The sequence below is a fragment of the Poeciliopsis prolifica genome, unplaced genomic scaffold, assembly GCF_027474105.1.
Source record: "Poeciliopsis prolifica strain line A6 unplaced genomic scaffold, Auburn_PproV2 SCAFFOLD078, whole genome shotgun sequence".
Lineage (NCBI taxonomy): Eukaryota > Metazoa > Chordata > Actinopteri > Cyprinodontiformes > Poeciliidae > Poeciliopsis > Poeciliopsis prolifica.
The window spans coordinates 1,141,984-1,169,875 of record NW_026562453.1 but is presented as its reverse complement, the minus strand read 5'-3'; the positions used below and the strand labels follow the sequence as shown (position 1 = coordinate 1,169,875).

The window sequence follows — 27,892 nt, the reverse complement described above, 5'->3', positions numbered from 1 at the left end:
TATCATTGAAATATTCCATTTATTTGACAAACTATCACTATGTGAAGCACATTTGTGCAATTTTATGGTTAATGCAAAAGCAGGTTCCATTAATTGTTGCACACACAACAGAGGCTCCGTTTCCATTACAAATGGTCGCAAAACTTTGTAGATGCTACACTAGTGTCGAAAAAACACAATTTCGGCATTTTCATTAAATAAGAAACAATTAAAATCACACATGAATCAGTTTGTTTATGGGATAAGTCATTAAAATCACACCGTGCCATCATCCACCACTTCCTGTTGGTCGTCTTCATCATTTCTGCCAGTAGTAACATCCTGTCATCGATCATGTCTATCTCAGTACATTTATTTCTGAATTGTTGTGATTCCATTAAGTAAATTTACTTCTGTAAATTTTGTGCTAATTATATAAACCTTCAACTGTTTTTTTATGGAAATCTGGAAACAAGTGGGGGAAGAAAACCAAACATTTCGACTTTGATAGTAAAGAGTGAAACAAACTATTAGCTAAATTTTCATCCTTTGATTTTTCCAAACTTCAAACATTTCTGCTGTCAAAACATTCAGTCCAAATTTAACATAATCACTTAAACTCAAGACGTTTCCAAACTACAGTCTGACGCGTTGATGCTGTCTGCGGTTGCAATGGAAACCAGAGACATCAAGACGCCACCCAAAACAAGAACAAAAAAAGAAAGATTATTTAACGTCTCTTAAGGCTTGTAGGTTGGAGTTTCTGCAGGGTTTGTTTGGGAATGTTATATTTTGAGGAAGAACTTCTTCCTGTAGAGGAGGAAGGCGATGAGAACCCAAAGCCCGGTTCCCCACAGGTTTTGCAGCAGCAACTCCCAGTGGCTGTGCTGGAAACGCATCTCCCAGCTGAAGGGGAAGTAGAAGCCGAGCAGCGAGTGGCCAACGTACACAAAGATGGAGTTGGTCCCTGTTCATATCCAACAGAAGCATTTTCAGAACCAAGGTTCTGCTGAACAAGGCGTTTATTATCAGATTATTAGCTGAATTAATTACCATCATTTCTCTCTTGGATGAAAAATGTAAATTTCTGAGAAACTGAATTTTGGTTTTTCACAAGCTGTTAGCTGCAGTTGCTAAAATTAATACCTAAATATGAAACTATATTAAATTTATATATTTGAATTTCAAAGTTTTTAAACTGAATCCCAAAATAAATACATTTCTTGATGATATTTAAGTTAATATAGAGGCACCTGCGTCTATAAATGGATAAAATTAAATATTTGATATAATAATGATAAAAAGGGAGAAAAAAATCTAAATTGCTAAAGAAAAATGGAAAAACAATAAAGGAAAAGGCGAGGAAAGAATAAAACAATATGGAACAAAAGGAAAAAGGGTGGATGAAATATTTGAAAGAAAAGAAGAAAAAATGAAAAGTGATTAAAAAAGTAGAAAAAGTAAAAAAAGAAAACACAAAAATATAGAAAAGAACATTTTTTACAACTTTATAAAATCCTTTATTTATAAACATTTTTTTAAAAGATTAGACACAAAAATATTTAAATTATTCAAATAAAATCAGCAGTTGTTGCTGATTAGTGCGTAGTACCTGGGTAAAGGAAGGGCTGCCCTCGCCACCAGCCTTTCACATCAACGATGAAGAACATGGCTCCCAGCAGCAGGAAGGACAAACATCCCATGGCCGTGACGTAGGACAGCGACCTGCAGAGACAGGAGCTGCTGGGCGGGAACCGGACCCAACGGGTCCTCGGATCGGCCCGAAGCTTCGGCCGGCAGGAACCAGTGGACCTGCGACAGCCTGCCATGTTTCTGTCTGTCTCTAAGTGCAAGAATGTTTGATGAAATACCCTCTACAGTAAAACGGCTGTCCGATCGAGCCTCTCTGCAGCGAGCCGTCTTATTTATTTATCTTTCATCCCGGCTGAAGTTGAGCCAAGAAGGATTCTTAGCCAGGAGTTAATTACCTCTAGACATCCAGGCAGAGACTCAACAGCTCAATAAGCCGCCCCTGATGAACTGCCTATAAAAGCCAGGCAGGTGCAGTAATAGCAAGGGATGAGCAGCGTCCCCTGAGGAAGATCACCAGAAATCTGCTTACACATCACAGATGTAATGGCGTTCTTCCTGCAGCAAAACATTAAAATGATCCAAAGCCGGGGCGCGGGGTCCGGGGCCGTGCCGGGGGCCGGGCGCGGGGTGAGGCCGGGACTCGGGGTCCGGGGCCGGGGGCCGGGGCGCGGGGCGGGGGGCCAAGTATTTTTGGTCCAGTTTCCAGTGCAAATATCTTGGTACGCTTAAAATACAACAAAACTGACTTACAAGTAACGGTTCAGGAAGTTTGTTTTGCGTTAATAATTCCTTAATGTTATTAAAAATGTTCCACCGGCAGATTATTAAACTTATAACAAAACTTTATTCCCACAATAATCTGCCGGTGGAACTAGAACATTTTCTTCAACATAAAGGAATTATTGCCTTAAAACAAACTCCCATTTCTTCCTTGAATGATATTTGCAAGTTAGTTTCGTCTTATTTAAAATTTTGTGCTAAAAACTCGACCAAAGCTACTTGGTAAGACTTTGTGTTTTTGCAGTGTAATGGCTGATTCTCTCTGTATTTCAGTTTTATTCTCGTAAAACTATTCCCATATTTTAACTTCATTCTCAGAATAACATTTATTCTCAGAATAATTTCACTTTTTTAACTCGGCCCTAATATTTTCTGAAATCAGCTGAAAACAGATCAAATTAAAATCCTAAAATCTGAGAATGTTTTCTGTGAACTAAACATCGAACGGTTTGCACTGCGCATTACTGCGCCATAATCTGCACATATTATATGTCACCTGCATATTATGCTGGATTATTCCATCACTAACGAGATGAAATAATCCAGTCAGGACTCCAGCTCAACCTCTCCTTCCACTTCACACCCCCGTCGTCCAGGCTGGTTATTTACAGTCGTAGCTGCCGCTGGAGGTAAGTAAACTCGTGTTTTATCAGCCGTGATTTGTGCCCATCCTCCCTTTTTCTTTGTGAGGAAAGTGGCTGAATTTAGCGGGTCAGGAAGCACTTACCAAAGGTTTTTATTGACAGGTATAAATCCTCCGTCTCGTGTGCACTTAGAAAGGATGGCTGCGGAGATTCCCTGAGGGTGGAAACGAAACAGATTTCAAATCGATCAGGGCGATAAAGCAACATGTGTTGAGAACGCGCGGCGGGCTGCGGAAACCGCGTCCGGCGAATTAAACGACTATCAGCGAGCGCCAGTTTGATCCGACACACAAATCCTAGCAAACCAAACGACCGTCAGTCCAAAGCAAGAAGCAGGCCAGACTCAAATATCTCCAAATGCATGAAATGGTTAGAGATGGAATAAAGAAGAAAATTTAAAAATACTGTAGTACCTAAAATATCAACCAACTTTTATTTAGCCAAACTTTACACATTTTAACACAAAGCATGCTTTAAACTGGCCAAACTCAAGGCCCGGGGGCCAAATCTGGCCCGCCGTGGCTTTTTCTGAGGCCCTCTAGACTCAATAAGTTCCTCCAGTTTTTCACAAATATACAAAATTCACACAAAATCAACACATCCAGCTCCGTTTTGTCGCTTGTTGTATGCAAGATGACTCGAGAACAAATCTTCCAGGATGATTGAAAGAATCAAATCTTTCGAAAAACTTTATTCCCACACAGTAAGAGAAATAATCTGCCAGTGGAACTGGTACATTTTCTCCAACATAAAGGAATTATTGGCTTAAAACAATAAGTTTTAAGTCAGCAGAGCCACTAATTAACTCATTACTTTCTATTTGAAACCAGGTAAACTGTCGACTCTATTTTAACAATAAATAAACTCCACAAAGCGTTTTCTGTAGTTTTCTCTGTTCTGTAGGAACTGCAGGATTGTTAAACACGCCTCTTCAGCCAAAGTGCTATTTTTTAACCAGAAATCTTTCTGATGATAACTGTTCAACGCGCTTTCAGCTGCTGATCACAAACGGCCCCCGGGCCTCATGTTGGAAACCCCTGCAATAGAAAATTTAAAAAGGTTTCGACTCTGAGGGGCTGAATGTAAATATACTGAGCCTGTTATTACAGAATTACTTTTTCCTTCCAATTTGTTGCATAAACAACTTTAAATCTGAGGCCTAATGTGTGAAACTGGGTGGTGAACCTACAGCAGCGCCGCTTTGCTTCTGTTTCTCATCCCTGATCTATTTTCATTCCTGTTCCAACCAAAACCAATTAGTTTTAGCGATCGGCCCGCTCTTCTTATTGACCTCCCTGACGCGGTTCTGGTGGGCGGCGGCGGCCCAGAAGCCGTTTTCTCCAGATGTTTGTGTTCTGAAAGTTCCCAGACCGCGACCGCAGCGTCGCTCCTCCGACGCGTGGAGCGCCTGGCTGCGTCTCCGCCCGGCTGCGTCTCCGCCCGCAGGTTTTAGATTCTGCGGCAGAAAAGATCCAGTTTTCCTCACAGCAAACAACAGGCCCAGTTAATTAAAGTTCAACGATCAGGCCTCAGAAGTGAGATTGAAATTGAGCGATTGGCCCACATAGCGGCTCCGTGCCACATCCTGCAGCCTCGACCCAGCTCAGCTATTTCCACGCCATCGATTCTGTCATCCATACGCATGATGGATATCCAGCTAACCGGCATCCCTGCATCCAAAACGGTTCACGAGTCACATAGAAAAGTAAACAGACAAAGACAGGAAGTGATGATGATTTATTTTGTAATTTGTGTTTCCTCTGCATTTTAAGGCTTTCGGTTGTTTATTTTGCAGTTCAAGTCTTTTTAAAGGAGCAGTAACTTTTAGAAAAATACTTTTACTTGAGTGAATTTATTATGAAGTATTTCTACTCTTACTATGACGATTTTCTACACACTGAATGAAAAATAAACATGTTTTAACCAAAAATCCACCAGCATCTCCATCTCTGCGCTGCAGTTTTCACAACTAATTTTTCATCCATATTTTGAGTCTGTGCACTTATTCCAAGTGAGCTTTAATCATAAACAAGCCGTTCGCTGTCGTTTACCTCACACTCAGTGAACAAACAGCCTGCTGTTTATTATCTTCATTATGTGTTACTTTATCACTCTGTGCCTCTGGGAAAGTGGATCTAATTTATTTCATCTGCCTCCAGCAGCTCACTGAACAACAACAGTCAATAATATTCAAGGCAAGGAGACATAACGAAGGACATTTATCATTTAACAATTAAGGTTCATCTATCATCTATGTACACCTCAAAATGCTCAAAAACGATTATTCTAACGATTAATCGGATAATTATATTAAAACTTTTGCACATTTTTCATGTGTGACCTGTTTTTGAGTCTGTATACTCCAATTAATAGATAACTAAATTAGTTGACAATTATGCCAATAATCGATTAATCACAATTAATCCGATTAATCACATTAATCACAATTAATCCGATTAATCACATTAATCCGATTAATCACAATTAATCCGATTAATCACAATTAATCCGATTAATCGTTTCTGTCCTGGCCCAGAGGATCCAGACTGACTTCCCTCATAGGATGTACTCAGTTTTATCTCTCTATCCCAGTCAAGGAAATATTTTCTCATGACTGTAAATCAGCTAATCTGAGATTATCCCTGTTTTTCTGCTGCACGGCTTGATTTCAAAGGCCTGGCGATGACGGCAGCGCCTGCAGCTCCTTCTTCTCCGTCATCGCTGCAGGTCGGGGGAACCAGCGGCTCAGGAAGTCAGAGCGCACTTCTGCTGACCTCGTTTTAACAAACGATCCTCGTCTCTGGACATAAATCTTCAAGCCAGCGACAGTTTTGCACGCTCGTTAGCCTCCTGCTACAAAACAAACCGTCTCATGTATCGGTGGTCGTCTCCCTGAGGGACGCCCTTTCTGATGGCAGCTTGGTCCTTTTTCGCTCTGAGACCACCCAGAAACACCGTAACGCTTCAGAGGATATTTTATCATAAATTTAACCAGTGAAGCGTCCATTTCTTTTCCAGAACCTCCACATTTCGGGTCTGTTTCTGGTACTTTCACTACATCACTGCAGGAGGCTGTAAACAATACGCAGAGCTCTTCTAATCTAAAACCACATGTGAGGCGGAGGGCGTACCCCCCCGAGGCGGGGGATACTCATGTCTTCCCGAAAACACAGCCACACATGTGATGAGATCACACACATGTCCTCTGCTAAGTCCTGCTAATGAACGGCTCTGACTAATCGCCAAACGACTGGGAAACACGTTGCACAGTTTACCTGACAGCCGCAGTAAAACATCCCAGCCATTAATAATCCAGGATCTTTGTGACGAATGAAGGGAAAACCTGAAATACTCCCTCCAGAATTTCAGAAATAATAAATATGGTTAAATTTACCTACTGAGTCTGTGAAAATAGAAACAAGCTTCTTCTCACTGGCTGCGAATCAGATTTGTGCAAATTTTAATTACAGAGATTTAGAAAAAACTAACAAAAAAACTTTTTGGTAAGAAGTTTTTGTACGAGTAGTTTTTGGGTTCTATTGAAATTAGCATATTTTTCAAAACTCGTCACATGAGTCGTATGATCAACAACAGGATGTTACTACTGGTGGAAATGACAAAGACGACAAACAGGACGTGTTTGGAGGATGTTGTTTTTAAAAGACTTATTATGTGAACAAACTTATTCAGGTGTGATTTTGTATTTAATGGAAATAACGTAATTGTGAAATTAGCGGAATATCAACAAAGTTTTGCGTACATTTGTGATAGAAACGCAGCTTCTGCCTGGACCAGGGCTTAGCATCGTTAGAGGGAACCTGTCATGCAAAATTCACTTGTTGTAAATTTCATTTGGGTTTTAAAAACAGAACAAGCACTTAAAAAACTGTCCAGCCATTTCTTGCTAGTAAGTTCATGTTTTTTGGTGTCTGGAAAATGAGCTGCTTCAAAAACCTCCTGGGTTGCTAAACTCAAGCTGAGTTTCAGCATGTTTGTTCAGCTGGTTTTATCGCTGTATGCACTGTGTGACTGAAAATCCAGAAACCACTTGCTGCATTCTTGTTGGTTGCGCAGGAGGCTGCACTTGTGCTTTTCAAACATGTTAACGTGTGAGTGTAAATGCTGAGTTGGAGGGCTTGGCTAGTAACAACTTATTTGAATTTAAAGAGACAAGAGGCACTAAAACAGCTGATAAAAGTCTCATGACATAAGAATGAGTTTGTTAACAAATTGTAATGACCATGTTTTGTATAGGCCACTGACCTAAACTGTTCAAGGAAACATAACAGGTCACCTTTAACAATCCGGAGAGCCATGTTTGCATTCTGCATGTTGCAGTATCTTTGCTGAATAGGAAATAACAGAACTTTTTAAACAGTCTAAAACTAATGATATATAAATTAATGAAGCTTAATTGGTGTTTTGGGTAAAACGGGGGCCAAGTTGCCCCTGTCTTGATTCTAGTGCCGTCCCTGTGGACGTTCATTTAGAGCAGCGGTGCAACGTACCAGGATGACGGCCCACACCAGGAATCGACTCAGAATGTGGACGTTCTTTCTCTTGTAGAAAACGATAATCTTTCCAGCCTGTAGGGAGAAGAAATCAGCAAAAACGTCCAGTTAACAAAAACCAACATGAACTCCAACAGTCAGGCAGCAACTAGTTACAGTTACTCATTACAGTTACCTTTTGGAGTGAAAAGACTTTTACTGTACTTTTTAACTTTACTTGAGTAATTTTATTATAAAGTATTTGTACTCTTACTTGAGTAAGATTTCTGGATTTTCTACCCACTGAGTGAAAAACAAACATGTTTTAACCAAAAACTCAGCAGACCTGTAGTTTCTCTTAAAGTTTCTTAAGTTTTTAATTGAAAGAAACTGATGTTTCTTTCTGGTTTCGTTATTTTTGTTACTTATATAAATTATTGTCATTTTCATGCGAAAAATACCAAAATTTCCACTTACTTTATATTTAAATGACTGATCATCTCATCAGCTACTCAGTGCTTTTACCAAATACTATTTTACTCTTACTTGAGTAACATTTTCAGGTACTCTAATCTTTCCAGCCTGGCCTTGAGTAACCAAATAGTCCTGGGACGCGGCGCCCTGATGCGGCGCAGCCAGATGTGGCGTGTAAGTCATCTGATTAATTTGGTGGTGATGAATGCGTCTCAGCTGGAAGCATTAGCAGGCAAACAGGGACAAGGGCAGCGGACACCTGGCGTGTCGTCCATTCCTCGCTGACTGAGGGGCTCAAAGCCCAAACGCCTCCTGGGGATTCAGCAATGCGGCTGCGTCAGGGTGGCGGCTTCCCACAGACCAAATGCTTATAAGTGACGCTAACGACGCTAACGACCAAAAGCTTTCTCTTCTCCGAGCCTCTTGGATTTGTGTCGGTGAAGGGGAACAGCTGTCATCTCATGGGAATATATGCTACATTTATTAAAGGGCCAGCGTCCCTGTCATGTTTTGTTGTTACATATTAATAATGGAAAAGGCTACATTTATGTTTCTCCTTTATAACGTACGAACTGTGGTTATAGTTGATGCTGTTGGGTGGATTAGACAAAAAACATCCACATGTACATTTACACCCAGCTTCACTTATTAGAGCCACAGAAAAATAAACAGAATTTTCCTCAGAAAATTAAAGTCAGTTTTCAGATTAAAATCTGAAATTTGAGGAAAAAATGCCAGAATTCTAAAATTAAAGTCAGGGCTATGAAATGAAACAAAAACATTGAGAAAAATCAAAATGTTGAGAAAAAACATTTATTATTCTAACATTAAAGTCAAAACTGAAAAAAAAAAATTCAGGATTCTGAGAAAAAAATAGGAATCCTTAGATTAAAATTAAAAAATTGAGAACTTATTCTCAGATTGAAGTCAAATCTTTAAAAAAAAGGAATTTTGAGATTTCAGTCATGATTCTGGAAAAATAATCCTAATTCTCAGCGAGTCTTGAGTATTACTAATCCATTCTGCATCATTAGATGATAAATCAGACTTCCAAACCCTGGTGCCTTTTAAGCTCTGTTTTCTAGTGGCTGGTTTTACAGTTTGTGTTGCTGCTGAAACTTTTCTGGCCTCTAATTTGGAAACTTGTTTTCGATCAGCTGCTTGCTCGCCGTCCCGACTGGATTAAGGCTTTAATAGAGCGGTGAGTTGGACGCAATTTGAACCACACTTTCTGTAAAACGGCATTTAATGCATATTTAAGAGCCAAACAGATAAATCCATAATGAGGCAGCATTTAGCATTTTATGAGGCCAAAAGCAATTTAGGAACCATAAATGTGAACAATCAGGAGAAACAGGCGACCCAGTTTACCTGCATCCCCAGAAATCCCATCACAATGGAGTTGATGGTTCCCAGAATCCCTTCTGGGTCAAAGGGCAGCACAGTGAGATACATTTCCTACAAAATGCAAAAAAAACAAACAAGTAAATTCAGTGAGAATAACATGTTTCATGATTATAATAGATAAATGTTCCTACTTTGCAAGTGGGGTATCTGTACATGTTGTCACCAAACACCCATCGGTCGATGAATCCTGCTGCCCCCCCAGTGCAGTTTGGGTAAAGACCGTCATCGCCGATCCCGCCAGCTCCCAAATATCCTCTGGAGGCAACAAAACAGTCGCTGTTAGAGTTGATATTTAACGCTTTCAAAAACAGATTTCCTCAACCTCCATCATCCAACTTCCAATCAATCATGATGTAAAACTAAAAAAAGTAAATATCTCATGCTAATGCCCCTTTCATAAGCACCGGGCTGGTTGTTTGTTGATAAAAACATTCAACTAATATCTAAAAAATAAGGTTACAACGTAACATTTTTAAACTTTTAACCATTCAAAGTCACAAAGATGGAGGGAAAAAGGACACAAGAGGCAGAAGAGTCAGAGCGAGGAAGATGGATCCTCTGTCTCTTCTTCTCTGGTTCCACACGACCAGACTGAGATTGGCTGATTATACCCTCTGAAGGGTCCACCGCAGGCCGATAAATCACAAACACCTGCAGCTCCAGGAGCAGACCAACACCAAAACAGACCCAAATGGAGTCACTCGGCGTGGAGATGGTGAGGAAATCTGTTGTTGTGGCATTAATATGCACGGTGAGTTAATGAGCAGGCGGCTGCCTTGTTTGGACTTACGCCGGGCAGCCGGGTACCGGCAGGAGGAAAGTGACGCTCAGCCATAACGTCTCCAGCAGGACGATAATCAGCCACTGAGGCCAGAACAGCAGGACGTCCTGGACAGCGCTTCTCCACTGAGGCTGCAGAGGAAACGATTCAGTTTCCACGAGAAAATACCAGAAAATACAAACAACGTCCGAGTTAAATTAATGGGTTCATAACACAGATGGATGAATGGATGGATGGATGGATAAATGGATAAACTAAGTGGAATAAATGTTTTTCCTCCACTGATGCTGCTTTTCAGTGATGCTAACATGTTCTGATTCTAGCATGTTCTGATGCTAGCATGTTCTGATGCTAGCATGTTCTGATGCTAGCATGTTCTGATGCTAACATGTTCTGATGCTAACATGTTCTGATGCTAATATGTTCTGATGCTAGCATGTTCTGATGCTAACATGTTCTGATGCTAACATGTTCTGATTCTAGCATGTTCTGATGCTAGCATGTTCTGATGCTAACATGTTCTGATTCTAGCATATTCTGATGCTAACATGTTTAGCGATGCTATTTGAAAACATGCTAGCAGCCATTCATCATCCAGTTCAGTAACTTGTCATTTGTAAAACATATTTATTTATATTAACTAAATAAAACCAGTATAATCTAATATAACTTTATTGTTTTTATTCCTCAAAAACAAGTAAAAACCCATTCTGAGCTACTTAACATGCTAACATGCTAAAGGTAGATGGTGAAAAAGTTTGTGCCATGCTCCTTCTGCATGGCTTTGGATTATCTCGTGTTTAAATGTGCTGCCTCAGACTGCACCCTTTTAATGTCTGCTTCTGTTGAGCGACTGACAAAAGGGAAGTTGACATGAATTGCTCACCGCTCGCTCTGGGATTTGTTTCTGGCCCCAGAAAGTCTGCAGGAGAGACAGAACAAAGTAGGTGAAGCCCAGACGCTGCAGCACTCCGGGGATCCTGAGCCAGGACCAGGACACTGGGACACAAAGCAAACACTCAGAACAAACATATTTACATGAAACTTTACCACCTCAGAGTCAAACAACAGGCAGGAATTACTCAACAATGTTCAAATACAGACAGAATTAGGTTCAGAAAGATATTTGAAGCACGTTCCCCAGTTATCTCTTGGTTGTGATTGATTGTAATCTGCACATTAGTTAATTGGAGACCTTTGTCACACAAAGTGCTGCAAAACCACCCGATTCCAATCATTGATCCAATGAACAAATCAAATAAGAGGCGGAAATGTCTCCGTTCACAGGAGGAGCGGAAGCTCTTACTGATGAGACGCCAGTTAAATCTCTATGTTAAAGATAATTTAGACCCAAGAAAGCTGAAAAAAGAATGAAAGTTTTTACACATTAGCGTTTATTTTTGGTGGATTTTCGCTTTCAGGAAGATAAAATACTTTCAATAAGTGAAAAGTGGCATACAAATTAATTTTACTGCTCAACAGGTAAAACTGAAATAATAAACTAAGTTTTGCATGTTTTATTGAAGGAATTGTGGCACACCAGTTGTTAGAATTGGCCAGTTTTGGGGAAAAACGTTTGGACACAACTGATATAATTGCATTAAAATATATAAACTTTCTAAAGTTATACTAAGATATTGACAGGAATCATTAATCCACGGTGTAATTTATAGCTTCTGACAAAGGTAACGCCTCCTTCTCTCTGTCGACTGACATTGAAAGGGTTCGGCCTTTCGAGCTGACGTGACTCCATCCCCTTATTAGATCAAACCGCGGGACTGAAAGACGCAAAGCGTCGTCCTTGGAGATGGAGGGCAAAGCCGCTGCACACGGGGAAGTCAGATCCACAGAGTCCAGCAGCTGCAGCAGGCCTGTAACTCTATCTGTTTGTGTTCGTCCATTACCCAAAGAGCCGCCGTTTCGCCTCAGTTCGACGTCCCCGGCCGCAGGACCTTGAGACCGCGCGCTCAACAGCAGTATTTCCCTTAACCCAGTTATCCGTGCAGGAACGTCCATTAGCACCGGGGCTAATGCGCAACAAAGAGCACCAACAAATCCCAGTCGCTGAAATGGAGATTAACTTTAATCACAAATGTGGAGGCGAAGCCATTTTATGAGGTTAAAAAATTAACAGCAAATATTTATTATAAAAAGTTCTATTTTTACCATGTTATTAATTTATCAAATTTAATATTTACTTAGAAAGCTAGATATTTAGTTTTCAAGCTAGATATTTAGTTAGTAATGTAACTAATATGTTAAATGAGTTTGTTTAATAGCTAAATATTTATTTTGCTAGCTAAAAATGTTTCATTTCGGAAAACAAAATAAAAAATTTTATTTACTTAAAAAAATTTAAATTTGCCAAAATAAATGGTTTTTTATTTAGGAAAATAAAATATTAGTTTGAAAATTAAATGTTTAGAGTGGAAAATAAATTTTCAACCTAGAACTAAACTAGTTAGTTCCAGGTTGAATAACTTAATCAAAATCAAAATTAATTAAGTTAGTTAATTTTGAGCTAACTATTTAGTTTAGAAATTCAATGTTTAGTTGGCAAAATAAATAGATTGTGAACTAAATTCAGTGATAAATTAAATTTAACTTGTTTTTTGGTCATGAACCTTCATATTGTAACGTGACAAACCAGCCACCATTGCTCCTCACCTAGCAACCCGAGTTCCAGCATGTTTGGTAAGCTTGTTTGACAAACTAAGGCTTTTAGGGGCTATTTTTACCATCATTGGTATGATTTTGTCTGCATATCCACTTGTTTAGATTCCTCCTCTGGAATAGCGACTGTTCACAGTGATGTCGTTGTTGATTTGCTCTCCAGCTCTCCAAAAGCTCTGATTTAAACAACATTTTGTGAGGTTTGCTTTAGACCTACACGGGCCATCTCGGGGAGAATAGTTGAGAAAGCAGAAGCCGATTATCAGCAGCACAACTGTCCTCCAGGTGATTTTTCTCAGCAACTGCAGGCGGCCGACTCCTCTCCTCTGCATGGAGCTGAAGGCCAAAACCACTGAAGTCCCAATTATAAACACAAACCTGCAGGACAAAACACCAGGATGTCATTCAGGCACGCAATGTTCACACAGACTGGGAGAAAATATCAGGCTGGACTTACCAGGGCATGACCAGATCAGCCACCGTTAAACCTGCAAGAAATATAGCTATCAGGGATCTAAACAAACTGATTCACTGGAGCTTCATTCGCTTGGGCTCAGATTCAGTGAACTATATTAATCCCACAGGATTGTACCAACAAACAGCTACATGCTGGATATGCTAGGTATTAGCAATACAATGAATTCAGCTAAACTTAACGAGCCATTAGCAAGAGCATAACTAAACTTAGTGTTAGCTATTAGCAATATAATAACTAAACTTAGCGTTAGCTATTAGCAATGCAGCATCTAACAACTGTATTAGCTGTTAGCTCTCTACTTTATATAACAAATAGATAGCTGACAAATAGCTACATTCTTTTAGCTAGGCTAGGTATTAGCGATACAATGAATTCAGCTAAACTTATTAACAAGCCATTAGCAATAGCATAACTAAACTTAGGGTTAGCTATTAGCAATATGATAACAGCAAAGTTTACTGTCCACTAGCTATTAGATAGCTATTAGCAATACAGCATCTAACAGCTGTATTTAGCTGTTAGCTCTCTATTTTATATAACACATAGATAGCTGACAAATAGCTACATTCTTTTAGCTAGGCTAAGTGTTGCCAGCAGAGCCCAATCTGTTCTGGTTCTGGAGATTCATGCAGGTTCTGCTCTTCAGCCTCACCGTTCCAGGGAGCGTGTTGGAAGAACCAGTAGCCGCCTCCACCGTAGTTCACAAACACCATCACTGTCAGGGCAAACCTGCAGAGGCGTGAACAGATGAGCGCACAAAAAGGAGACATTAATTAGAGTAAAGGAAGGAGGAAGAAAAGAAGGAGGGAAGGTTTGACTCCAGATTTATGGTGCATAAAAGCTGAATGCTGCTTCTCCAGGTTTGGTTCTGGAGATGTAGAGCAGAACCAGAACCAGAAGACCTGAAGGGTCTGGAAGGTTGATACAACAACAGCAGATCTTTAAGCCCTTCAGTGATTTATAAACTAACAACAGTATTTTTTTTAAGTCTAATTTCTCAGTGAAGAAATGGGTGATGTGCGTTGACTTCCTGGTTTTAGTCAGAACGCCAGCAGCAGCGTTCTGGATCAGCTGCAGCCGGAGGATTGATTTTTTAAATTCAGGCCTGAGAGGACACTGCTGCAGAAATCAATGCGGCTGAAAATAAATGCATGGATGAGTTTCTCTAGATGTTGCAGAGACATTACTAGTCCTTTAATCCTGGAAATGTTCTCCAGTGACAGAAGGCCAACTTTGTAACCGTCTTTATGTGACTCTGAAGGTTGAGACCCAGATTTCAGCCTGATCTCTAGTTTCCAGCTGTAATAACTGAAGTTCTGTGCTGATGGCAGATTGTTCCTCTTAAGGTCCAAAGAGAATAAATTCAGAACCAAGGACCATGTGAAAAATGAGGGAAGGAACCAAGGAAGAAAGGAGACAAGAATGACACAAGGAAGAAGGAAGTAGAAAAGAACGGCAGGAAATGAAAGTGAGATTATAATACTACATGGAGCCCTGAATTGAAGCCGTTTTTATTGGCGAATGCCGCCTCAGCATTATGAATCACTCAGGAAATGAGCGCCTGTCCTCTGGATCTCCTCGGCTTTGCTGACTAAAGACTTTGCACCTAATATATGATACACTTTATGCCTTCCTGCCGGCCAAGCTGCTGAAACACTGCTCTCATGTGACGAAGGGCTTCGCTGTGTTTGATCAACACCTGGAGAAGCCATTATTACACACTAGTACAGATTATTACATGTTTCTGCACTAAATCCGCTTACAGTTCCTTTCTGTTCACTTTGGTTTTGGTTTAATGAAAACCAAAAGAAATCACAGGAGTTACACTGGGAGTCAAAATGAGATTAGTTCAACCTCTGAGGATAAAACCGTCTGATAAGGTGCATCTACCTCTGCCTCCTCTTGTTTTTTTCTGTCCGGATTCAATTAAGAGGTGCACCAAAGCCATTACTGCTCTTTTAGCCCCAACCTGCTGATACAAGATTTTAATCGGCTGCTATCATTTCCAAAAGGCTATTAAAGCAGAGTAAAACCCTCCCTCCGCCTCTCACACACACCCGGGCCACCGTTAAAACTTTGACGAAGGTATCCATTAGTTGCTATAGCAACGCAGACAAAGGTTAAACCCACCGCTGCCAGATGAGACCCTGTTAAAAAAAAATGCAGCAATCTCTCCACTTATTGGCCGTCGTTTTAATTAAAACCCCCAGCTGTCTGATTCCAAACGGGAGCTTTATTACACTGCGTGAGGAAACTAATTATGGATGAAGGGAGATAATTAAAGGCTAATATGATGTTCGACGACAGGTCTTTGCTTTGTTTTGCATCTGAACATTGTGGACTTTTGCTTTTTTTGTCTCAGCTCGTAATCAAGTTAAGGTTGTTAACGTGGAGATCTGTGGAGAGGAGAGCGTTTGTTTCTTGATTAGGGCCGATGACTCAGGGAAGATGAGCTGGACGCCTGTTTGGCAGCTGTGAACCTGGTCAAGATTTGCTACAAGCGTCGAGCTGTTGAGTAGAAGTGAAGTCGTTGGGACGCATCTGGAAAGTATTCACAGCGCTTCACTTTTTCCACATTTTGCTACGTTACAAAGTTCAAATAGAATTTGTTCCAAATTTTATTTAATTAATCTCTTCTGAAGTCACATACAAAGACCTCATTGTGGCAAAGTGGGAAAAGCTTCTTCAGAGATTAGCAAATATATTTAAGACAGAAAAAGAAAGAAATCACATTTACATAAGTATTTTCATTAATTTAAAGTTTAATAAATTACTTAGAGATGGCCAATTATGCTTCTTTGAACAGGTTCGGAAGCTCTATACAAAACAAAAACCAAATCATTCTTAAATAATGAGGTTTTAGTCTGCCTCGTTTCAGAATGAGACGTTTTTGGGGGTCTTGTCGCTTTAAATCCAGCTCAGGTTGCTAGGTGACGGTCGGAATTCCGCCGGAGTTGCTAGGTAACGGGCTGGGTTTTGCAGAACCCAGCCCGTTACCTAGCAACATCCAGGAGGTTTTTGAAACGTCTCGTTTTCCAGACACCAAAAACATTAATTTATCATCAAAACAAAATGTTTGGGTTGTTTTTAGAAACACTAGAGTCCAGAATGGAAGCATAAAAACGTGCAAAATGTGAATTTTGAGTGATACGACCCCTTTAATGCAGTTTGGAATGCGGTTGTAAAATAAGTGTTGTGAATACTCTCCAAATTAATTGAAGTTTCTGTTAATATTTTCCTTTCTTTTTTTCCAAAGCATGATTCTACCTCCACCATGCTTGGCTTTTAGCTTTTTCTGGTGGACGCAGTCAGATACCTGAAACCAGGACACATTTAGTTTTACCAACCAATTAGACTTCAGAAAAGTTCTCATTCCTCAACAGTCTTTACAAAACCCTGCTGAAACTCTGCACTGCAAAAACATAAAATCTTACCAAGTATTTTTATCCAGTTTCTAGTGAACATATCTAACTGGCAAGGACTTTTACAGCAAACTGTGGGAGCTTCTCTTCAGTAAATGATTCCTAAATATTGATAAAAACGTACTAGCTATCAGTGAAATAATCTGGCAAGGGAAGTAGTAATAGCTATTAGCAGCTAACAGCTGTGCCGTCTCAATATTCGCAATATAAAAACAGCAAAAAACATGCATAAGAGTTCAGCTTAGCTTATCGTTAACTAGACATTAGCAATATAGCAGCTAAGCTCACTTTTATCCATTAGCAATATGTTAACAGCCAAGATTTCTGTCCACTAGCTATTAGCAATATAAAACAATTAGCCAAACAGTTAACTATGGATCAGCAATTAGATCAGTTCAGCTAAGTTTATTGTTGACTAGAGTTTAGTTTCTATTTCTTAGCGAAATAGAAACTAATTTTAAGATAGTTTGTCTTCTTTCAACTGTGCTAAGACATTTGCACAGGACCAAAAATGCTTGATAAAATTGTGTTTTTGCAGTGAATGCACTATATGCTTAAATGTTAGGGTTGCTCCAGGGAAGAGTTTAATAAACCAACATTGCCAAGAATACTGCCAAGAAGAATTATTCCAGAAGGGGATTGATGGCTACAAACATCAGTGGTAAAGGAGCATTTAGCTAAAGGATCTTTTTGTATAGTTGCATGTTACTCCTATGCACACTCTTGCACCTTTACAGCCAAAAAAATACAGATGCTAGATTATTTAGTCTAGCTAAATTGTACTGAGGTTTGAATGTGCGTAAAGATGTTTGTCCTGTGGGTTGGCAAACTGTTCAGGGTGTACCGCAAGCTTAGCCAAGGTTCTGTTTGTCTGATCATACATGAAACTAGATCAGAGAACCTGGATGCCAGTCAAAGTAAGGCTCACAGTGAGTCAGCCATCTGGTTTAGTTCTAATACTCGTAATATATTGACTAACGGTGAGAATTTCACCGGAGAGAAAAACCAGACGAAAGGCTTTCAGCCGAGGGCACAAGATTAAAAATCCAAATCCTTTTAGAAAAATTAACGTGCGACCATAACCCAGGTTTCTCTGTATATCATGTCAGCGGAGCCAGAGCAACAAGCAGAAAAAGCTTTCAGCTGAGAAGGAAAGCCTTCAGAAATGCCTCAGCGTTTATGGCAGGTGACTGATGCGTCTGTTCTCTGCAGAAAGTTGTAAGTTATCAGGGTTATGGATCATAAGTCACAGGGCTGCAGAGACACCTGCAGCGTAAATCTTCAGTGCTGAGTCACAGTTTGATTAAATGTCATCTCACATGTCATCAGTCAGGACATCAAAAGTGTTTGTAATCTGAGGCCAGATGGTTTTCAGATTGAAACATGGAGAAAAACAGCAAAAACAAAATCTCACCAAGTATTTTTGATCTAGTTTCTTGCAAAAACATCTAAGTACACTTGAAATAAAACAAAAATAACTTAAAAGTAACTTTTCAGAAGCTATAGAAGCTTGCTTTAAGTCAATAATTCCTTAATATTGATTAAAAAAAAGAAGAAAGTATTCACTGTTGGCTCACTATAGCAATATGCTAAACACCAATACATGCTGGACATGCTATGAATTAGCAATCACAACATTAACAGCTAAATTTATTGTCCACTAGCTTTCAGCAATGCAGCAGCTGCTATATTTAATTTAATCTCTATGTGCAATTTAAAGTCAAATAACTAAACATGTTTTAGCAATAAGATCAGATTGTTATTAAGCTATTAGCAATATGAGCAATAGCAGCCGAGCTTACTGTTAGCTACTAGCATTAACAGCTACGTTTACTATACACTAATAAAGCTATTATCTATGTTTGCTGTTGGCACATAATTCGCAGTACAACAACAAATATCTAAACATGTTTTAGCTAGGTACTAGCAATAAGATCAGTTTATCTAGGCTTGTTCTTAACCAGATATTATCAATACATTGACAGCTAAACAAACAAACTGTTAGCTGTTATTGGCAGTAAGAGTTTACAGATAAGCTAGGGATGAGCAACAAGATCAGCTAATCTAACTTTTAGCTAACTATTAGCCAAAGTTCGAATTATGATTTCAGCTAACAGGTAAATATTCAGTTAGCTAGATTATAGCAACAAGATCAGCTATTCTAACCTTTAGCTAGCTATTAACCAAAGTTAGAAATATGATAACAGCTAACAGGTAAATATTCAGTTAGCTAAGTTACAGCAATAAGATCAGTTAACCAGATATTAGCAATGTCATTACAGCTAAAGTTACTGATAGCTAGTTATTGGCAATATGAGCTTTCAGATAAATTAGGTATGAGCAGGTACTAATCTAGGAATGGTACTAGTACTTTTTCATCAAAATTAAGGAATTATTGACTCTAAAAGAAAAGCTTCTATATTGCCGAAAAACTACTTCTCACCCAGTTTTGTCTCATTTCAAATGTACTGAGACATTTGCGCTTGAAACCAGACTGACACTTGGTAAGATTTCGTGTTTTTGCAGTGAAATCTCAAGATGAAACATGTCTTTCCAGGTTCTGCTCGTAAACTACATAAAAATGTTGCATATTGCATTTGGAATGTGTGCAGATCAGATTCAAATTGGTTTTCCTGCAGAGGGGAAACCACAGATGGGAATGATGCCGGTCGTCTGCTGGATGTAATTCGTGTTCTGCTGAATTTCCTCTCGCTCTGGTTTGGCAGGAGATCTATGGCCGTGTGGATGTGTGCTGATATGTTGATGATATTATTACATCAATTATTTGGCAAGGGGGAGGTCAAAGCCACACCAGCATCCTGTTTCCACAGAGGCGTGCTTTGTGTCTGCCCCCAGGCCACAATTAAGGCAAACAGGGAGCCCAGATTCAATCACATGCATCACTCCTATCCAACAGAAACACTCTGTTCCAATCCAGCAGCGCTCTCATATCAGAAACCATGCCCAAAGCTACACCGCCTCATAACAATAGCTTCAGGGAGCATGTGACCAGACGGTAACCCACGTAATTATTTATTATACCGGGCCTGTAGATCTTCATCATGTCTTGACTGCTGTAAAAAGGATTAGCATGTGAACGGGCTCAGTGGTGATAGCCTGATAAAAAGGATGGTTGTTGATGGCGTACATACCCTCGGAAAGCATCCAAGGAGAGCAGACGCGACGGCTTGGCTTCACTGCCATCATGCGCAGCCTCCTGTAGAAAAAACAGCCAAGAGATGAAATAGCTTCAGCACTCAAATTACATTCCAATGCGGGTAGTTTGGCTGTAATTTTATTCTACATATGTGTTGGTTATTTTCGGCTGTGTAATTGAAGCAAAGGACACACAAACAGAGTTCAAGAACCTTTCAAATAAACAGTTTAAATATGCAAAACTTTTAAAATGCCCTGAAATAGTGGGTAGTGACACTGGTAGCTGGATCTTAGCTAGCTTGGGGTGTTTGTTTTCATCTGAGCGGGGCAGTTTCATTTCAGATCTTTGATCTCCTTACGTATTGTTTTCCTTATGAACCGTCTTTATTCCAGTCTGGGGTTGATGTCTCGAAGTGGAACTGAATATGAAGATGTTTCATCTCCAATAAAATGTTCACATTCTGATGAAAGCGACAGATCAAATGGCCGCCGGGGTCGAAACATTTAAAAATCGTTTCTCTCTCTCTCTTTGGAGGCAGCAGCTCCTCCGTGGCCTGCTGCCCTCCCAGTTGGATTAGCCAGCCCTACTGGCCTCTGTGGACCAGTAGGAAGCACCAGAGCAGGAAGACACCGGCGCTAATATGTCATGATGGATCTGCATGCCATGCAGACGGCATATGGAAGGCAGACATGTTGCTTGTTCCAATGAGAGGAGCTATTCATGCTCACCAAAGACAGACACACTGCAGCTCCTGCCAGGGACGGAGACGATTGGACGGACGCGGCGCTCCACCGCTCCCATAAAAGCTCTGCTCTGCCAACGTTTGTATCAATCATTCAATTAGTGTCCCCCAATGGCCTGATGATTGGAGGCTCACAGCAGTTTCAGTCTGCATCTCTGGCTGGATAGCAGGCCAGCGAAAATAATGCACTGGAAGAACTGGATCATGGCAATGTGTTTGATTTCAAAATAAAAGTATAAAGTTGATGCTTTTCCACACCAACATGGCTGTTCTGGATGACGAAGCCAACAAGACACGAAAAACGCAAATTTTTTTAAACAACTTAAGGTTTCCTATTATGCTTCCTTGAACAAGTTAGGATACAAAACATGTTTTACTTTTTTTGTTGTTGCACAAAATCATTCGTAAATGATCAGATTTCTATCTGCTCAGTTTCAGAATGAGACGTTTATGTCCTCTGTCACTTTAAATCCAAATACGCTGCTGCTGGCCCCCGAAACTCAACGTTTACACTCACACATGAAAATGGCTGCAAACAGATGCATAATTATACAACCGTACGTCTTTGAAAAGCAGAAGTGGAGCCTCCTTCACAAACAACAAGATTGCAGCAAGTGTACAGCGCATACAGAGGTAAAACCAGCTGATCAAACGTCAATGGGTTGCTAGGTGATGGGCTGAACTTTTCAGCACAAAGTAAGACTTTGTTTTCTAATAATTCTTTACTATTGATGAAAAGTTCTGGTTTCACGGGCAGATTACTTCACGAGTAAATAGTTCTAGTCATTATTAAGGAAATATCGACTTAAAACAAATTCCTGTTTCTTGCTGAAAAGTTACTTAAGTTATTTTTTATCTTGTTTGAAGTTTGATGTTTGCACTAGAAGATTTTTTGCAGTGTAACGGGCTGGGCTCAGTTTGGGATGCTGGGCGACGGGCAGTGCCTGCTGAATTGTGACGATGCATTCTGAACATTTTTGAAAGGCTCGTTTTCCAGACAACAGGAACCATTAAGAAATGGCTGGACGTCAGTTTGTTTTTCTAAGTGCTTGTGCTAATTTCAGAAGCAGTAGAAACAAAAATAAAAGTATAAAAACGTGCAATATGTGAATTTTGCCATAATAGGACTCCTTTAATATAATTTTCATGCATTTAAAACATTTCTAAATCAAATCAATTGAGTTTTACAGTCAACTCATTAGGGTAGTAATCTAATGCATTCATTAAAGAAACGTTTTACTCACATTATCCACAGAGTGCAGAGGATCTTGGCAGCAGATTACTTTAATAAATTTAGATGTGCAACGCCTCCTGCAAGAGAAGACAACTGAGTGATGGAAGAGAGACCAGTAGCGACGTATGAAACATATCCTTACCTGTAGATGTAAGGCACCACAACAGATAATAACCCAATGACAGCCAGCAGCAGAGCCGCCACCAGAAGAGCTGGAAAAATGAAGGAGAACAGAAAGTTATCAGGCTGAGACGTCAGAAATACACCATGATAAACGACCATTTCTACTCACTTTTTAGAGAACAGTTTATTGCCTAGTTTAGCTGATGATTATTTAATTAATGCTGTAATGACTACACTTAAATGTATTAAGGTTTCAAGTCAATTCAGTGCCATTTTTCTGTATTGGATCGGTTTTGGCTGATATTACAACTCAGAAATCGAAGTGAAGAAGTTTCATCCCTAGTAGAGACGTCACAAAAAAAAACAACAACCAAAAACAAAGCACTGACCAAAAATGCAAGCCACACTTTTCAGATTTTTCATGTCCTCTTCTTTTGTTTTATTGGATTAACATAAAAGAAAAAACTTCACCAGAACTGAATTGAAGTCTATATTTGTAATGTGTGAAAATCAAAAGTTAACATGGTTTAATAGTTTTCTCAATAGTTTTCTTTTAAGAGTTTAACTGATTAAAACAGATTTACCAGCTTCAAGCCACAGGTAATTTAAAGTGACAGTGTTTGACCAAAGTGGAAAAACAAACAGAAAGAAGCCATTTTTAATTCAGGGGAATAATGCATGCTGACGCATCAGTTCTGCTCATTTAATCTGACTGGAAAAATCCCAGCGTTCCCGACTCCCGATCATAAATCACCTTGAAGCGTTTTCCTTTAATTGCTGCTCTTCTGATTAAACTCAATTTAAAATCCACATTCACTGTAAAACCGACATATTTAGAGGGAAAGTCTAACAAAATAACAGCCGATCCTGGTGATAAACATGGAGTCTGCAGGAGGAACCTTTCTAAAAATATATAATTTAGGAGTATTTTCACTATGCTGTGCCATTTACTTGAGTAATTTTATTATGACGTATTTCTACTCTTACTTGAGTGAAATTTCTGAATTTTCTACCCACTGAATGAAAAACAAACGTGTTTTAACCAAAGTCCACCAGACACAGACCTGCAGTTTCTGTTAAAAGTTTTTTATTGAAAGAAACTGATTTGGAAAAACCTTATTTTAACTGATTTAGTTACTTTTTGTTACTTTATGAATTATCGTCAATTTTGTCCTAAAAATACCAAAATTTTGTTCCATCTGATGATGTGATTTTTAGATATTAATGATTGATCATTTAGTTACACTGCAAAAACACAGCGGCAGATTGCTTTACAAAGTAAAAAGTGTTTTGTTGGGAGTGAAATAATTTGCCGGAGGAACTACAACTGGGTTGCTAGGCGACGGGCTGAGCTTGGCTGGCGTTGCTAGGTAACGATTGTGAAATAAGTGGCTCAATCTGCCAGAGGAACTACAACGTTTGCAACAAAATTAAGGAAATATTTACTTAAAACAAGCTCATACATCTCGCCGTAAAGTTACTTTCAGTGCCTTAAATCTTATTTCAAGTGTATTAAGGTATTTGCAGTAGAAACTAGACCAAAATTACTTGGTAGGATTTTGTGTTTTTGCAGTGTACTCAGTACTTTTTAACAAATACTTTTTCACTCTTACTCGAGTATAACTTTTGGGTTCTCGGTCCACCTCTGGTTGCGTAAAAGCAAACATTTATAACAAATATTCAAACGAAGTCAGATGAAACAACAAGAGGTCGGGTTTTGCTAACAGGGCCGCCTCGATTCCAGCTGCTGACCAGAACATTACCGAGGCTGATCCGGTCCGGAGGGGCGGTCGGAGTAATCACCGGTCTGCAGAGCTAATGGAAGCTCGCCGCGCTGTGGAAGGCGCAGTCACGCTGACCGGTGCAGATAATGGCCACTTGCCCTTAAAAGTCTGATCTGAGCATAATCTGCAGTGTTGTTAAGTAGAGTGTGCATTATGCAGAGACGCTTTCAGAATCCCATTACGCCTGTAATCCCTCCACGCCGCCTAATGCAGCCGCCGCGTCACAACCAGCACCACACGTTTCTCTTTTCATTCGTTTTCAGGACGGCCGCTCCGGTTTGATCGATGCACAGAGAGAGGAGCGGTTCTGATCTATGGAAGAACATCAGGGCCACAAAAAAGTAAAAAAAAAAAAAAGAACTCCTTTTTCTCCAAAATTCTGACTTTTCTCAAAATTCTGACTCTTTTCCTCATAATTATGACTTTTTGGGAGAATTTTGACTTTTTCCTCACAATTTAAACTTTAATGTGAGGATTTTGACTTTTTTTCCTCAGAATTCCCACTTTTTTCTCAGAAAATTGATTTTGATTTCAGAGTTTTGTCTTTGACCTCAGAATTTTAGCTTTTCTCTCAGTGCTGTTTTTTTTCCTCAAAAATTTTCTCAGATTTTTTTTGGTTTGTTTCAGATTTCTGACTTTAGTCTAGGAATTTTGACAATTTTTCCCCTCAGAATTCAATTTTTTTTTTTTCAGAAAAAAAATCTGAATTCTGTCCTTTTTCTGAGATTTAAGACTTCTGTTTCAGTTATTACATTTTTTTTATTCTGACATTATTAGGAAATCTTTTACCTAAATCTCAGGATTTTAATTTTTTTTTCTTAGAATTCTAATCATGTGTCAATTTATGTCTAAATCCAAATAAAAGCCAAACGTTCTTAGGTGTATGTCAGTTATGTGGTTAGTATACCATTACCTCGCTAAATTAAGTCCGAGTCATTTTTTCGCAAAAGTGACTTTGGCAAGAAAAAGAAAAAAGAAACACTTTAGGTGACAGTAATTTGCTTGTTGTTGGAATTATTAATCTGCACTTTATCCACACTGAAAACCTGTTGCAAATGTATTTGGTAGATTAGAGTTTTAATGCTAGGTTTTCCTGATGGTACAGAAACAATTTCAACAAAAAAGTATTTATTTCCAGTGGCCCTAATGTTCTTCCGTACCGCTCTGTTCTGACTCAGGTAAGTAAACGTTGTGCTCTGTGTGACCCAAATGTCGGTTCTGTCACTGCATCCACATTGAGTGTGTTATACTTACGCAGGTAAGCGTTGTTTGGACTCTTATCCACTGAGACGCTGCAGATCGGGTCAGCGGAGGCCGAGGGCGTCTGCATCCAAACAGAGTAATGGCCTCCTTCCTTATATGTTCGACTCCATCTGCAGCCGCAACACCGGCAGACAAATTTCCCTGAAAAGCTTTTATCTGATGCTGTTCTTTCTGCAAAAGCCGCCTGATGTTTTTCTCATCAAAACGGTGCAAAGTCAAAAAAACGTGTTAATGGATTCAGGTTCATCTGTTAAGCTCAGGAGCTCCACCTGGTGGCAGAACCATGAATTCCAGTTGCAACCAAACTTCAGTTTGTTGCTAAAACCACATCATGACAATTTTCAATTTCATTCAAAGTAATATTTTAAAATGAAAAAGTTAAATTTCAAACTGTGAATTAATTTAACTGAATGCACAGGAACAAGACATGTTTCAAAGTTCACCTACTTCCTCTCCATCACAATCACCAAATAAATGTATGTCAACTTTTGAACTGAAAGAAAGTTATAAAAAAACCTAAATAGAAATTATTTTGGTAATTATAACTAAAACAATAAAAGTTTGTTTTGATTTAACTTCAGGGTGAAAAATATTAATGTGTCTTTGTTCTTATTTCTAAATTTTTATAAAAAAGAAAAACAAACAAGATCAAAAATATTATTTATAAAAATGTCCTGCAGAAGCTGACTGTCAAAATGTCAAATGTTCCAACATTTCATTATTTGTGACCTGACTAAATGTTAAAAAAGCTAAAAGCGCTGCGTAAATCTCCTGACCTCTGATTGTCTCCAGTTTCAGGAACAGAAACATAGATTGCATGTTGCTATTGATCCGGAGCTGCGATGACAAACCGGCTGCCACTCTGACGGGTTTTTTCTCTCACCGGGGGAAAGCAAATCAATCGTCTGGTTAGAAACCTCAGCATTGATCACAGAAAAACAAAGACGAGAAAAATAAAGGTGATTATGGGAGTAAATCCATCCCCAAACGCACAGCTGAGTTTATACAGATGGAAAATGTCTCTGTTCTGTTGCTTTCAGGTTTTAGTGAACCATTGTCATCAATATTAGCATATCGGCTCTTGTTAACCCCAGAAAGCTTCCTGATCAATAACCTCAGAGGTTTCAGAGACGACGTCACTCAGCTCCCAAAAGCAGGACATGGTTTCTCAAACAGGCCAGTAAATAATAGGATGCTGATGCCGCCGTCTGTAAGCTAGCAGGAGAAACGGTGAATGTTAGCGATGCTAGCAGCTGGTTTTCACCTGCAGAGCGTCGAGTTCCTGGTCTGCGGTTCAACCTGCAGCGTCAGGGCGAATTTAGTGCTGATTATTGCAGATGCATTGTTGTTGTTGGGCTTCACGGTGACCAGCTGCTGCTTCACACACTGGAACATAAAAAAAAAAAAATCATTTAAACAACTAAATCTGTCTCAAATCACATAAAGTTAAATGACATAAGACATAAGAGAAAAAAATTCATATTTTCACCTTGTCATTCACAGCTTCAAACTAAATATTTACTTAAATATTTAGCTTGCTAACTAAGTATTCATATTGCAAATAAAATATTTAGCTTGGAGCCAAGTACTCAGATTTTAAACTAAATATTTAGTTTAGTTAGCTCACTTGCCTAATATTTAGTTATAAACAAGCTTCTTTAGCTGGCTTTTGGCAACTAAACTATCAGCTAAATATTTAGTTTGGAGCAAAATAATAAAATTGTCAATGAAATATTTAGCTTAGCTAGCTTGCTGACTAGGTCTTTAGTTTGGAGACCTAAATATTTAGTGTACTCAAGCTAAATAAGCTAAATATTTAGTTATCAAGTCAAGTTCTTACCTTGATAAATAAATGAGAAGCTAAAAATTTAGCTTCTCTTTTAGTTTGACACAATTAGATTATCTAAATTATAAACAAAAAATTTTTTGAATTAAAGATAAACTAAATATTTAGTAGCTTGTCAACTTGAAATTTAGTTTGTAAACTAAATGTCTAGCTTAGTTAGCATGCTAACTAAATATTTAGCTTGCAAAATAAATATTTACCTTACTCTGCATTTTTTTGTGAGAAAGATTAAAAGAAAAAGTAAATATTTAGTTTGTAGCTAACTTTTTAGTTTGTTATGAAGTTATTTTTGTTACCCTGTAGCAGTAATCTGAGGTGTAGAAAACCCGGACCGGTTCTGTTAGCTTATTGTGAAACGTGAGCAGAGCCTGGTCCAGTTTCAGAGGACGTCCTGCAGAGATTCAGCCTGATTTATGGGTCATCATAAAAACATGACATCTACAGGGCGTTTCACATCACAACACACGAACAACTGGAGGAAAACAGAAAATATGCCACAGAAATCAAACGCCACTCACCGTCCTCTGGAAACACAGAATCAAACTCCTCGTTTCTGGTGATTCCTTCTGTGCTGCAGGGAACCAGGAGTGAAACCAACAGGGCTGCAAAGCGCAGCCTGCAGGAATGCATCATGTTGCTGCTGGGACTGTCTGTCCTGCTGCTCATCTTTACGGCTCTCCCGCCTGTAAAACCCGGTCAAAGGTCACCGACACAAAAAGGTGTTTCTTCCTCTGCCTGAAGTCACACATCCGGCTAATACATCGTTATAAATTACGAAATGGATGGCTGATAGAAACTCTAAACTTTAGTATGATTTTAGAAGCGTTTTAGAGGTTCTTATATTTTCCCGCGCCATGAACCCGAAGCTATTAGCATTAGCTTCGGGTTGGGACCCTCTCTGAAAACCCGCAGATAATGTTACAAAATATCCGAAGAGACATCAACTTGTAGAATACTTTTCTTACTTTTATTTATTGTTAAATGTCCGGGCAGCTGGACGGCTCCTTCGATCTTTTTCTTGA

At 39.2% G+C, this 27,892-nt stretch overlaps 1 protein-coding gene across 1 annotated transcript; it reads right to left on the bottom strand.

Annotated features, from left to right (window-relative positions):
- si:dkey-192p21.6 (uncharacterized protein LOC565246 homolog) lies at positions 1-27,892 on the bottom strand. The gene is made up of 19 exons (XM_055021725.1): positions 27,836-27,892; positions 27,389-27,553; positions 27,167-27,261; positions 26,289-26,410; positions 25,016-25,134; positions 21,997-22,066; positions 21,865-21,931; positions 19,874-19,938; positions 13,952-14,028; positions 13,279-13,309; positions 13,039-13,199; positions 11,035-11,147; positions 10,158-10,279; positions 9,499-9,622; positions 9,332-9,418; positions 7,505-7,582; positions 3,080-3,150; positions 1,592-1,704; positions 1-946 (listed from the first exon to the last, which is right to left on the bottom strand). The coding sequence occupies exons 2-19, from the start codon at positions 27,534-27,536 to the stop codon at positions 765-767; spliced, it is 1,845 nt and encodes a 614-aa protein (XP_054877700.1). The 5' UTR covers positions 27,537-27,553; positions 27,836-27,892; the 3' UTR covers positions 1-764.